General features: G+C 32.2%; 1 protein-coding gene across 1 annotated transcript in view; it reads left to right on the top strand.

Moving 5' to 3' along the window:
- Positions 1-13,255, top strand: part of LOC106874031 (contactin) — a 223,550-nt gene that overhangs the window by 91,422 nt on the left and 118,873 nt on the right. Inside the window, exons 12-13 of the mRNA XM_089354118.1 lie at positions 6,856-6,976; positions 7,680-7,864. Of these exons, the coding sequence (XP_089210244.1) occupies positions 6,856-6,976; positions 7,680-7,864 (306 nt within the window). The remainder of the gene's footprint in view (positions 1-6,855; positions 6,977-7,679; positions 7,865-13,255) is intronic.

Below are 13,255 nucleotides of genomic sequence, written 5' to 3'. Positions count from 1 at the left end.
ATGTAATCTCAGCAAGTCTACCTAGTACATTTTTACTAAAAGACTTAGTGTCTAAACAACATAAGTTATTTTTCCATCATAGCGACACAAGTTGTAATAACTTTCTTAGGAAGGTTATTAGACAGTTTGTATAAGTTATCTTATATTAACTGACAGATGCTGAACATATTCAAATAAGATATTCTCAAAGAAAGGAAGAGAAAGAAAACTGTGAGAACAGAAAATCTGCTCAGAAATGTCAATTTTACGAATACGTCACCTTATATATTGCTGCTTTGCCTCAGGTCAGCGCTAACCGAACAGACCTATAATGTAAAAGATTCTAGAACTATGCCATCTCTCATATTTTTTCAACATGCATTTCCTTTTCTAAGACAAGAGAAGGGAATTTATGGAAACTTCGGCTGGCGTTTTTAGTAGGACAAATGAGCCACATATTGTTTCTTTTATTGATTCGTGTATCATTATGTAGGTTCGTTAAGTAGGTTAAAAGAAGGCTCATAAAATAGTCTTGTTCTTGACCCACTTTGCATCGTAAATGATGCAAATTCACTTACAATAAAAACAAACTTACGGCAATACTTATAACTTTCCTGTAAAGTGGTATGAATATCTAAATCCTTTTACCTGTCTATTTAAATTTAATAAATCATACCTAAATAAGAAATCAATATACATGATTCCTTCTAAAGATTGTAGAGTACTACAGGAACATTTTACATTTATAAACGACTTGCATGTATACATACGTATGCATGTATATTTCTTTATAAGTAGATATTTATGCATGTATGCACGAATGTATCTGTGTATGTGTGGAGCAGAGAGAGAGAGAGAGAGAGAGAGAGAGAGAGTGAAAAGTGAGGAAGAGAAGGATTCTGAGAAAGAGAGAGTACGAGAGAGAGAGAGAGAGAAAGAGAGAGAGAGAGAGGAGGAGGAGGAAGAGAAGGATCCTGAGGGAGAGAAAGAATAAGGATCTATCCAGAACAACCGACGGGATACTCGGAACGAATTGCATAGGTTGCTTTACATTTATACATGAATCTGTGGCTGTGTGATAAGAAGCTTACTTCCCGGCCATATGGTTCCGGATTCAGTCCCACTGAATAGCAGAAGACACCTTAGGCAGGTGACTTCTGCTATAGCCCCGGGACGACCAAAGCCTTGTGAGAGGAATTGGCAGATGGAAACTGAAAGAAGCCCGTTGTGTATATATATATATATATATATATATATATATATATATATATATATATATATATATATATATATATATATACATATACATATATGCATGTATGTATGTATGTATGTATATAGAAAACAAATAATATGGGTGGCTTATTAACAATTTGACAAACTAAAGCCAAATTTGTAGACGTCACTACAGTAGTACCAGCGTGGCTAGAAATAAGAGTCAAAACAACTCAATAGTCACAGACGCACTATCTTAATAACCGACAAAGGAAATAAGCTCTGCATCAAAATTCGAAATCACCGGTGATCTGGTTATGTCCGCTAGGGAGCTTATATCCCTTGTCAGTCATTAGGTAGTGCATCTGTGGGTATTGAGTTGCTTTGACTCTTATAACTAGCAACGCTGGTACTACTTAGTACCCTCTGTCACTACATATATATATATATATATATATATATATATATATATATATATATATATATATATATGTATGTATTTATTTATGCGTATGTATCTTTGTGTCCATGTTCCGTGATTGTCCCCCCCCCCATCGTTTGACAACCGATGTTATCGTGTTTACGTCCCAATAACCAATAGAATAAGTACTAGTCTTACAAAGAATAAATCCTGGTGTCGGTTTCTTCAACTAAAACCCTTTAAAGCGGTGCTCCAGCATAGCCGCAGTCAAATGAGAGAAACAAGTAAATGAATAAAAGAATATATTGTCAAAGTTATTGTGACTTTTAATGAATTGTGGTGAATTAGTTCACTGTATTCAGAATAATAATGATAAAAAAATTAAACTGACTTATGGGCCACATTAGTTAAAACCAATTAATACAAGCTCAAAAATGAGAAATTTAAATTGGTACCGAATCGACCAACATGAGAGACAAACTATATTCCATCAAATAAATGTGAATAAAACTTGTAGCCGTAATGAATGTCCTCATAAATTAAAGCATTTGGATAAAATAACAGGTACTGAAAAGATATTCAATTAGAATAGCAAAACCTTTTACAGCATTTTTTCTTAAAATATGCAAATGTTTTTATCGCAGTTTCTAAATCTATATTTTCTTAAAACATTATTTTCTGCTAACAAATCGTCACTTCTGTCATGAACGACCTAAATATGACTCTTATAAGCATCCATTTACTAAAGCTTCTCTGCCTGTGTGGTCGCAGTTATATGCATCATAAGTTTTATTGTTAATGCAACCCACAGATTCGGTATGTCAACATATATCTAGTTATTGTTGAATCTAGCGCGTTTATATCTTCAGCGAATACATCTTTAGGATGATAATTTTAACTACATCCGTTAGCAGTGCAGTTTTCTCAGTATCTTGACTTATCCTTTAACCTTTGGCATACTTATCTCAGTTTATTTTTATCTGATAAATTTCAATATAGATTTATTGACATGTACACTGCCTAAAACGTCATAAGAAACATTAATCATCACTAGAAAACTAATCTTCTATTTGTGCTACAAGAGTCTCTACTTCATTTCGCATAACAAGATCAGAAGCAGGTATTTCTGGAAGTTTTATAAGGAGCTTCGCAGATCCCCATAATTACATACTTCATGGCTTTGGTACTTTCTACTCTGCACTACTATTTAGTTTCACATAATAGATTTGCAGGTAAAGGATTTGTCATTTTATAATTTCATAACATCGTTCAGGAGAGGCAGAAAGCAAAACATATAAGCACTGGACAGTACCAACAAAATGAAATGGATTTCCGGTAAATTCACCACTCTCTAATCAACAGACTTAGACTATGACATTGACATGCCGATGCCCCACCTCCGATGATGAGGTGGGGCATCGGCATGTCAACACATTAGACTAGCTCGCGAGCAAATTGAATATTTAAAAGATACGAACAAACCAATAGGAGCTGCTAGATTTTTATTAGTTAAAAAAAATTCAAGAACAAATGTTTGCAATACACTCTAGGATTTTATAAAATAAAATATCTTTCTTGTATCTCCTTCTCCACATGAATTCACAAAGATAAGTCAACCATGGCCAGGTACTTTCAATTTGTTGGGTGAGAGTTCCATCTGTTATGAAAAACAATTATAGAACAAGTGGTATTTACACTCCTTCTTCTCCACAGTGATGTCTAAAATACTCGCTTCTGATTGGCTAAATACCCAAATTTTGCAATTGTTAAAGGCTAATAACTTTTTAATTATGAATTCATAGGAACAATGAATTCCATTTTGATATTTTCATAATTAATATACAAAACTTAATCTATATACCAAATTTGAAAATAACTGGAACCAAATTGTAAACAGTTACGAAAACCACAAAGAACCCTGCTTTCCACTAACAAGTCTACTTCCATTCTCTCGTATTATCCATGATCTGCGGTATACATAGAAGGCATGTAGTCAACAAAATGTGTTCCTCCCTTGAAATGTCTTCTACATTTGAAAGCACATTGTAAGTGAAAGCTGATTCACACGACTTATACCAGCATATAGTCTAACAGAAGGTTGTAATATTTGGCTTCTTTAGCTCGGTTTAATATATTTTTCTGAACAGCGTTTCCCAGAAGATCAATATTTCATTCTAAACATTTTCCCACCATAATGAATGAATGTGATTACTTTAGACACGACCCGGCGTAAATGTTTGTTCATTGTCAGATCAAATTTTCCAAATAGCGAAAAATGTTCTACAAATGTCTGATGTAAAATTTAAATGATGTGTCTGAAGTTCCCCTGAAAGCCAAATTCTTTTTAGCTAAATAGAGTGATGTTTATTAAACATTCGTTTTTCCCTCGTGAATGCGCCACCTTATCAATTGTTTAATGGGTTTGCAATGAGAATGTCGTAAATCACATCTTAAAACATTTAGAGGATGCATGCAATTCTCATGTAGCTGTAAATATCCACGAGCATTGTTCGAGTTATGTATTCCAAATTTTCTTTCAATGTTTTTTTCTTAAAAGCTAAAAAATTTGTACAAAACAATAAATTTAATTATCTCTTTCGGAATAAACAAAGTTCCTTCAAAGATAACTTCCACTGTTGGTGATTTTCCTATACATTATGGTCTCATAGAAACTACATTTGATGGCATTTTTTGAAAAACTACACAAATGGGATGTGTTCCATTCGTAATAATGTGATCAGTATCTAGCAGCGATAATTCATCCGACCAGTGTCCGGGATCAAAGTGGTTTACATAGTTGACATTAGTTTTGGGGAGGCTTTTAAATTTCCTTTCCAAATTCTCAAAATTTCCAACTATGACATTGATTACTCACGTCCGAAGTCTACCGTGTTCTTTTCACTCATACATGAAATCACATTTTCTTCAGAACGTACAATATTTTCAGTCAGTTTAATAAAGAAAAAAAAACAGAAATGATAAATCTAAAGAGATAAATGTTGCTAAAAAAACAAGCATGTTGATGTCCTGCATTGATTCCAAGTCAGTTTGATCCGTTATAGAATGATATGATATCATAAATGTTAATGTAATCACGTAAATAACTGTTCTTACTATTAGTCTTGGAATTAAGAAAGTATTATAGCGTTGGGTATCTCATGGTTGCTGTTGCTAAAAAAAAGGAAGGGATTTTTACAAGTATTTGTGACTCTATAGTTTTTATACCTATCTTTTTTTCTGCTCTGACTAGTGATTACTTTCCAGTTATTCGGAATACTTGCAAGAAAATGAGCGTAAGGAACGCGTCACCTAAAAAGTTTTTTACTGAATTTCATTTTGAAATCTTTCCTGCTTTCACTACTACTGTTCGAGAGGTTTCAACATACGGAAATTGAAACATCTGAGTACACTTTGTGTTGTATCTGTTGCATCATTTTTACCTGTGAACTGTTGTGTAAAACTAGATAGGAGTGCAGATTAGAAATCGTCAAAGCCGATAAAATTTTAATATGCAGATGTTTTTCACATTGGTTTCAAAGTCGTTCCTTATGAATAAGTAGCGACTCTAAATGAGTACTATTTTATAGAAATAAAAAAAATTATACGTGGTAAAATATCATTCGAAATTCAATAGAAGGACACAAAATTTATGCCATAACAAAGTTGAGCCGGTAAATACGTGTAGTATTTTCAAGAGAAACATTACATAGTATTTTCAAGGGAAACACCACTGACACAGAAACAAAATTTACGTTAATATATTTATAAAAATATGAATAAGCAAACATTTTTAAATGATAACTAGATGAATACAAGGGAAAATTGTATTTTATCCTCAGTGTTATTGGCAAGACTGAGTTACAAGCATAGTTTAGAGTTCCAAATCTTACTTTAGTTTTTAATATTAAGTTTTGCGACATTTCATACTATGAAAAGCATTTACAAATTAAGTGGGAAATCAATATGTTTTAAATTTGCTCGATTTGCTTTTAGTAAAAACAAGTTGTTTTCTATTTTTAAGTTGAAACAAACATACAAACGCAAATGCTTTTTTATGTGAATGAAATTCACTTCACTTTTAAAGAACTCTAATATTTCAATCAGCAAATAAACAGACTTGGAATCTTTACACTCATTTAATTTCGGCCATTACATAAAAATTACAAAAGTTCTTAAATCAATCTGTAAATTTAGCTAATATCAATTTTTCGGATCTATTTTATCTTTAGATATGAGGAGGAAAGAAACACACTGGCATTAAATACATAAGTTTCTTTTATTTTGTAACCGGTAAGTTCTATTCTATTAGGATGCGTTTACATAGAGGACAAATGCATGCATCATCTGCTTGCATCAGTTCCTAGTTCTAATCCTTTCTGAGATCTTGTAATACCCTAGACTAGTTATACGAGGGCGTGTTGAAAAGTTTCTAGCTTTGGATAAAAGAAAATACAGGAGGGTCAGTTAATTACGATTTTATTGAACATATTCTCTTCTCAAATTCACACACTTATTGCAGCGGTCCGTCAGGTTTTCTAAGCGCATTATAAAAGCTCGGAAGATTGGGCTTCAACAAGGCTTTTCGCAACACCCTTAAAACCAGGAACTTTTCAGCATCCCCTTGTAGTATTTGCTGAGGATCAGAGATGAAGTCGATGGAAATGTCGAAGTAAAAATTTTAATATTTTGAGATAAAAATTCCGTAAAATTACAATCTAAACTTCGAGAGCATTTAAAAGTTTAATGATTAAAAGAATAAATTCAACATATTATTTGAATTTATATCGAATTAGCATCCGTTTAATCTATATAATGATGTCTTATCTCTTAAGTGTATCAATTTGTTTCAGATTAAATCATAATATATATATATATATATATATATATATAATATAGATTTAATCAAAAGATTAAATGTGGTACTTGAAATGTTTGCTTATCAAATATATATATATATAGCATAATATATATATATATATATATATATATATATATATATATATATATATATATATATATATATATATATATATATCATAGTTTCATTTAAATTTCTATGTATAAATCTTTTGTTGGGAAAGTATTTGCTTAGCGTTATATACAAGATTCTAAATAATTTTATGCGTATTCATTTTAAGCAAATAACATGAGTATTTCGCCAAAACTCATTAGACATAAGCGAAATTATTCGCACATCTGATGTTTTACTAATATTTAAGCTGAAATTTCGTCTTTTACAGCTCCAAAAGCGAAGTGGGGACCTACGATTCTCAACGACTTCATACTTGTTAATCCGTCCCCGCCAATGCTTGGTCACAGTGTTCGACTTGAATGTTTCGCAGTGGGGTCTCAAACAAATGCGTATGTATTATAATTTGCGATCGTTTAAAAAGTTTTAAATTTTTGTTTTCGTTTTATCATTCGTACAACGTATAATAGATTTTAATTTTATAATTTGTGAATAATTAGTATAAAATTCTTAAATAACAAACGGCAGGGCCAAATTTTCAAATGTAATAAACGTATGATTTCTAAGAAGTAATCTTATCCATTGAAAATTTAAATTTAGTACTTAGGTTAGACGTCATATTAAAATATACATTTCTTTATATCATGATACATGTTATTGGATAACATGTTTAAATAATAACTTGTATCAATTTACATGGATAATTGAAACAGTATTTCAATTATTTTAACGTAAATTAGAAGCATCCATTTATGAATTATTGATCTTCGTTTCCAATGTGATAATTACATACCATTATAAAATCTCTACATTTATGACAAGGTTAATGGTTGGATTGGAAAATAAAGCTTTTTGATTAAAAGTCTAATTTAATTTATTCACCAGACGTTCTGATTTCGATTTCCATTGAAATCAGTTATTGCTTTTTTGTTTCATTAGTTTTAATAATATATGAACCAGATATATGCTATAAGCATTTCGGTTAATTAACTAAACACTGGCGTTGTGACCTGTTAGGAAAATTATCAAAAGTAAGAAAATATTTAGAAATTTAAAACACAAATTATATTTAGAAATTTTTTTTCTTTTATACAGTGAGCCAATGACATATGACTGGACGAAAAAAGATGGTGAACTGGGAAACAATATTAAATTTTCGGACTTGAACAGAGTTTTGACAATAGAAAATTCCCGATTTGAAAATGAAGGTATATACCGCTGTGTTGTTATGCGAGGTAAATCAGGAAGAGATGAAAAAGATTTTGCACTATTACTTTCTGGTAAGTAAAATAATTCATTTTAAACTATTTTATCTCCTTCTTTACGACAGTCTGAGATGGGTCTCTAATATTTTGTTACATTTTATCGTTATCTCTTTCCTATCTAGACTTAGCACCGTATGAGATATTAATTACCGTTTTAGGTTAAAATACACATTAGTTGAAAATTTTTAGTGCTAAGTGTATGCTGTTTGATTTAGTATACTTCATGTTTATAAAAGAAATTATGTTCAACATTCACAGACAATTTAGCTGTGAACGAAAAGCGCGTGTTCATACCTCATACCCACCTTATATACAAGTGGGGCAACATAGTTCAGATTTAGTATGAATGTTATACTGTTAATATTTCCACCAAAAAATATAACCAGTTAGAAAATTCAAGAAGACTGCAAATTCTGAGAGAAGCGATAGTTTTATGCCGTAAGAAAGAAGAATGGAAATGGATACATTCAAAAGGGAACATAACACCCCCGATGTGGTATGTCGGTGAGTGAATATCTGCATATCAGCTAGACCTGGATTTTTTTTTTACCTAAAAGTACAGATTTCATAATGTTACGTGTATACTGTGTGAAGTGCGTGTATCTTTGTAGTGCCACTACCTTCCTAAATATGTAACAACAGTGCACAATTGTACTCTCTTGTACTATTGAATTCGAAAATGAGCTTATGTAGTCTTGTATTTGATGATTTTAGACGTTCTGTACGGTTCAGGAAAAAACTATGGTATTATGTATTTCCTTTATATCTATCTATCTATCTATCTATCTATCTATCTATCTATCTATCTATCTATATATATATATATATATATATATATATATATATATATATATATATATATATATATATATATATTGAGTATGATTTGTTCTGTTGGATGCGACTGCATCGTGTTGAAAATCGCGATTGTTGTGAAGCGAACTCCAGCCCTGACAGTGCAGTTTCGTGATACACAGACTATCGGTTGAACAACTAAGCGTGGTTCACAGTTACGTTGTGTCTCTATCTCGCAGAAATCCATACACCACAGTGTGGACGACACTTCTGTTCGAATGGTTACAAAGGAGTAAAGAATCTATTGTTTGCATTCAAATGAATGCAATTAGTTATACTAATATATATCTTTGATGTAAAGAAGACACGTAAATAAAATTGGTAGCCTACTAGAGCTGATACAATGTATGAGAGAGAAAAAGAAACTAACGTACAAACTATGGGATAATCTTCAATAAATCTTGCAGCCAAAAAGTGTAAAAATCTTTGCATTGAAACACAGTAAAACTCTTTATAGATATCAAAGAAGAAAAAGATTGTTATCGGCAACGTAGCTGAGGGTGACTATTGAAAATCACCGGGAGCCTGTGAGGACGTTTAAATATTAATGTCGTTATACATGAACGTTTTTTCTCTATATATCATAGCGCCAGTGATAAGTAGGTTATTGAAGAGATAAAAAGGAAGCATCCCTCAATGATTGCAAGCATTGCTGTTTACAAGTTTTATAAGTTTGAGTAGCCTAATAAGAATGGAAACCTCTCACGGAAAAGTGAAATCTAGTAGAAGAAACACAAGTAATACACTTCGTTTTTCTGACTGAAGAATGAAAAGATTTGTGCTCATTAAGCAATTGTAGGCATGTTGGGGCTATCTCTGTACCAGAGGCAATATTCTATGTGTATGACAAATAGAACTGTAAAGAAAAGGGTGATAAATCTTTTTCAGATGAGGGAAGATTCATTATTTACAGACACATCCTTCCTCGTGAGAATTGAGAATAGAAAATCTCTACAGAAATGGTAGTGATAACTTTGAAAAGTCACTCATCAACACTTTGGAAGATAAAAGTGGTTGTGGCGTGGTCGTTGAAATACCAATATTTATTTTTCGCTGAATGTCTTATATGAATTAAGATTGTATATGGCTGTCTCACAATTGGTAAAAACGAGTGAATTCCTCGTCCAAATACAACTTGCGAGCCATTTTTAATGTTGTTCATTCATTTCAAGGTGGGTGATTGTGTAATAAGTGACAATGTAAACTTTTATTTTAAATGTAATAAAATATATTCATGTATGTATCGGAAGTTAAAGTGATGTTCAGGAGCACAGGGACTCGAGTGCGGGAATTCAAAGATGGTAAAAATACTTGGTTTCACTTCCAGCATGAAAGCATGAAGTGTAGTTAAAAGAGTTAACAGGAATGATGATCTAGAATGATGAGTGGTAATAAAATGTTTCCTATACAGGATTAGATTTAATCGATCTTTCGTGAATTACTGCGCGTTACTTTGGAGGTATATACCAAATACATTTTAATTGGGGGTTTTTTCGGTTTTAAATTTATTGAGTATGTTAAATAGATGAGAGTGTTATAAATATTTCTCATAGTTATACAGTCTCACCGGGAATAGTAAAAGAAGGGATCGACTGTACGATTATTTCGAGTGTCTTTCTACTATCAATGACAACCACTTACCCTACATTAACTGCCACAGTTAAATTGTATTTAAAACCACTGTTGATAGGCTTATAACTAAGTCACGTTTTCTGATCCACACATAACACGCACATACAGACTGTTAGTTCATTTTATGTAGGATTGTTAGAAATTAGAAGAATTATGGAAACGATAAACACATCAAATGAAGAGTAATTGATAGTCTTTGTTAATAATATTTAGACGATAAATATGAATTTAAGAGAGAATATAATCAAATTAAGAGCAAATAACAAGACAGTTCGGAAAGGAAGTTATATTAGAAACTGTTATTCATTGAAATATAAACCACTTGACTTACATTAATTGTTTCACTCTCAACAATTTTATAACTTTATTAGCTCGTACCACTGTTGCTTACTATTTATATATCAGTGACACATTCTCTGAATGCTGGGAAAGGTAAAACAACTGGAGCTTATTAAACACTAAAATTGTGCATTTGCTTACTATGTGCAGTATGTTTTCAATAATTACCATTGCTAAAGCAACCTTGTTCTCTATACAGTTTGATACAAACATAAATCACTTAGCATGAACAGATTCACTGCTGTTCAGCTGTAAGAATTTAATCGAAATATTTTCAGTAGTAATTCTCTACATATGAAATAGTTTGAAACACAATATTTTTCATAAGTCTTCTCATAAGAATTAACTTTTTGTCTAACACACAGAGCCTAAGGACAAATATTATATATATGCTAGGGATATTCAAATATCTAAATTGATACAAAATGTTTTCTCATTTTAAATCCATAGGAATTTACTTGAAGTTTGTCACTTTTACTATGAATTTTAATTAACTTCCCAAATGCTGAGTAAATCAATTTCTAAGCCATATGGTTAAGATATAGTTTTGCTATACATACACATCCTACATAATATTTTACTACATATAACATATGATCAGAGATCTGACCACAGGAGATCTGCTACTAATAGTCTTATATCAGTACTATGTGTGCACGTTCTGGCTGTCAACGACTAATCAGGAATGCCAGCGTATTTATCTAATAGGAATGGAATTTTTGAACACTACATAGGATAAAAAGAAACTACCATAAAAGAGTGGATGAACGCAAGAAAATTGAAGATCGTTCATTGCCAACTATAAGTTCAATAAAATCACCCCACACCAGCGGAGAAGCGTCGCAATGTGGATGGTTATATGCCAGCAACTACAGTTGTCGAATCATTGTCTTGATCTGTTCCTACAACGCTGTATATACTACATCTCACTGCGAAAATGTTATTAGTAATGTAAAAATAGTTAAAACTTTTTAAACTTTGAAAAACTTTTGCGAGCAACGCTATAAAATAATGTTCATAAATGTAAACTATAACGGATCAACATCCGTTTGGGATACCAAGGATCTTGCCGAATGTTTCCAAAATCGAGCAGCAGAGAGAAATATTCAATCAAACAAAATATCATGAATTTTCTGGGCCAATGAAGTGCTAGAATATTGCAAACCTGGGGAGAAGTTGGGCGATCAGAGAGATGCACTGCTCTTAGAGTCGATATAGCTAATATTTAGGACCCTTACACGGGTTATAGGAATGGATGCGATGCATTATGAAGGATTTTTCGACACGCTTCTTTCGGAGAGATCCGCGCAAGTATATTGCTCAACAGACTGAATGAGAAAGCTTCAGTAGTTCGATTTGAAACTGAATGTGGGCTTAGAAGAGGTAAATGCGCCATAGATAAAAAGTGATTTGTCTCTGGCAGATTCCAGAAAAACTTAATGAAACAGAACAGAAATCTGCATGGAATCTTTGTTAGGTCACTCAACACAGTCAGCCGGTCAAGGTTATGGTAGATGATCAAAAGGTTGGATATCAAGAAAAATCACACGTCTGTATTATGCACGGGTATAAACAATCATAATATCTGTGAGACTACACAAATGGATTCCCTTGTAATTCTCAGGCCAATTCAACGAATTATATTAAGCGACAAGACTGCATTTCTTACAGATATAACCCATCCAACGAGCTTTCGCACATGTTCTGCCTCTCAAGGTTTACTCGCAAGTTTTACATCGTCTCGGATAGATAATGCCATGAGGTACGCAGGATTCCATGATGAACAAGCATCATGGATACCCCACCACGTACAAATACGAACACACGCACTCGCTCTCTCTCTCTCTCTCTCTCTCTCTCTCTCTCTCACTAGTTCCAAGAGAAATGTGTGAAATTGAAAAAGGACAATGCTTTTAATGTAGCCTTCGTTAGCATTACGAAAATATATTAAACCGATCGGACCAGTGAAAGTATTCAGACAGTTTGGATGTTGAGAAAAGATGTTCACTCGTATGATGAAGTACTTACACGCTGGGGTGAGAGCTCTGTCCACGTAGATCAACACCATTTCTGCCCAGTTTGATGTAACCAGTGGTATGTCATAGCACCAACGTTATTTTCCATTTTTTGATAGCAATACTCGACGAAATATTCCGCGATTCAACCAATGGTGTATACATACAGGCAATGGATGATAATAACTTATTCACGATTTCGCGCTTCAAAACTAAAGTAAGAAATATTGTAATGATGGATATGTTGCTTCATGATGATTAAGCCCTTGAATCCCATCAATAAGGTAGAAGACATGGGAGCTTGGTGAACGCTTTTGTTTTTAATGCAGCCACAAAGACTATTTATAAATGACCGAAAGATTGAAGAATATCATCACCCAAGTCCTGATTCGAGCCATATATATATATATATATATATATATATATATATATATATATATATATATATATATATATATATATATATATATATATATATATATATATATATATATATGTGTGTGTGTGTAAAATTATATATATAAAATTATATATATATATATAAATATGTGAATAATAAATAAAT

The sequence above is a fragment of the Octopus bimaculoides genome, chromosome 6 (genome assembly GCF_046866305.1).
Source record: "Octopus bimaculoides isolate indiv1 chromosome 6, ASM4686630v1, whole genome shotgun sequence".
NCBI classification, from domain to species: Eukaryota; Metazoa; Mollusca; class Cephalopoda; order Octopoda; family Octopodidae; genus Octopus; species Octopus bimaculoides.
This window is presented reverse-complemented; position numbering and strand designations above follow the sequence as displayed.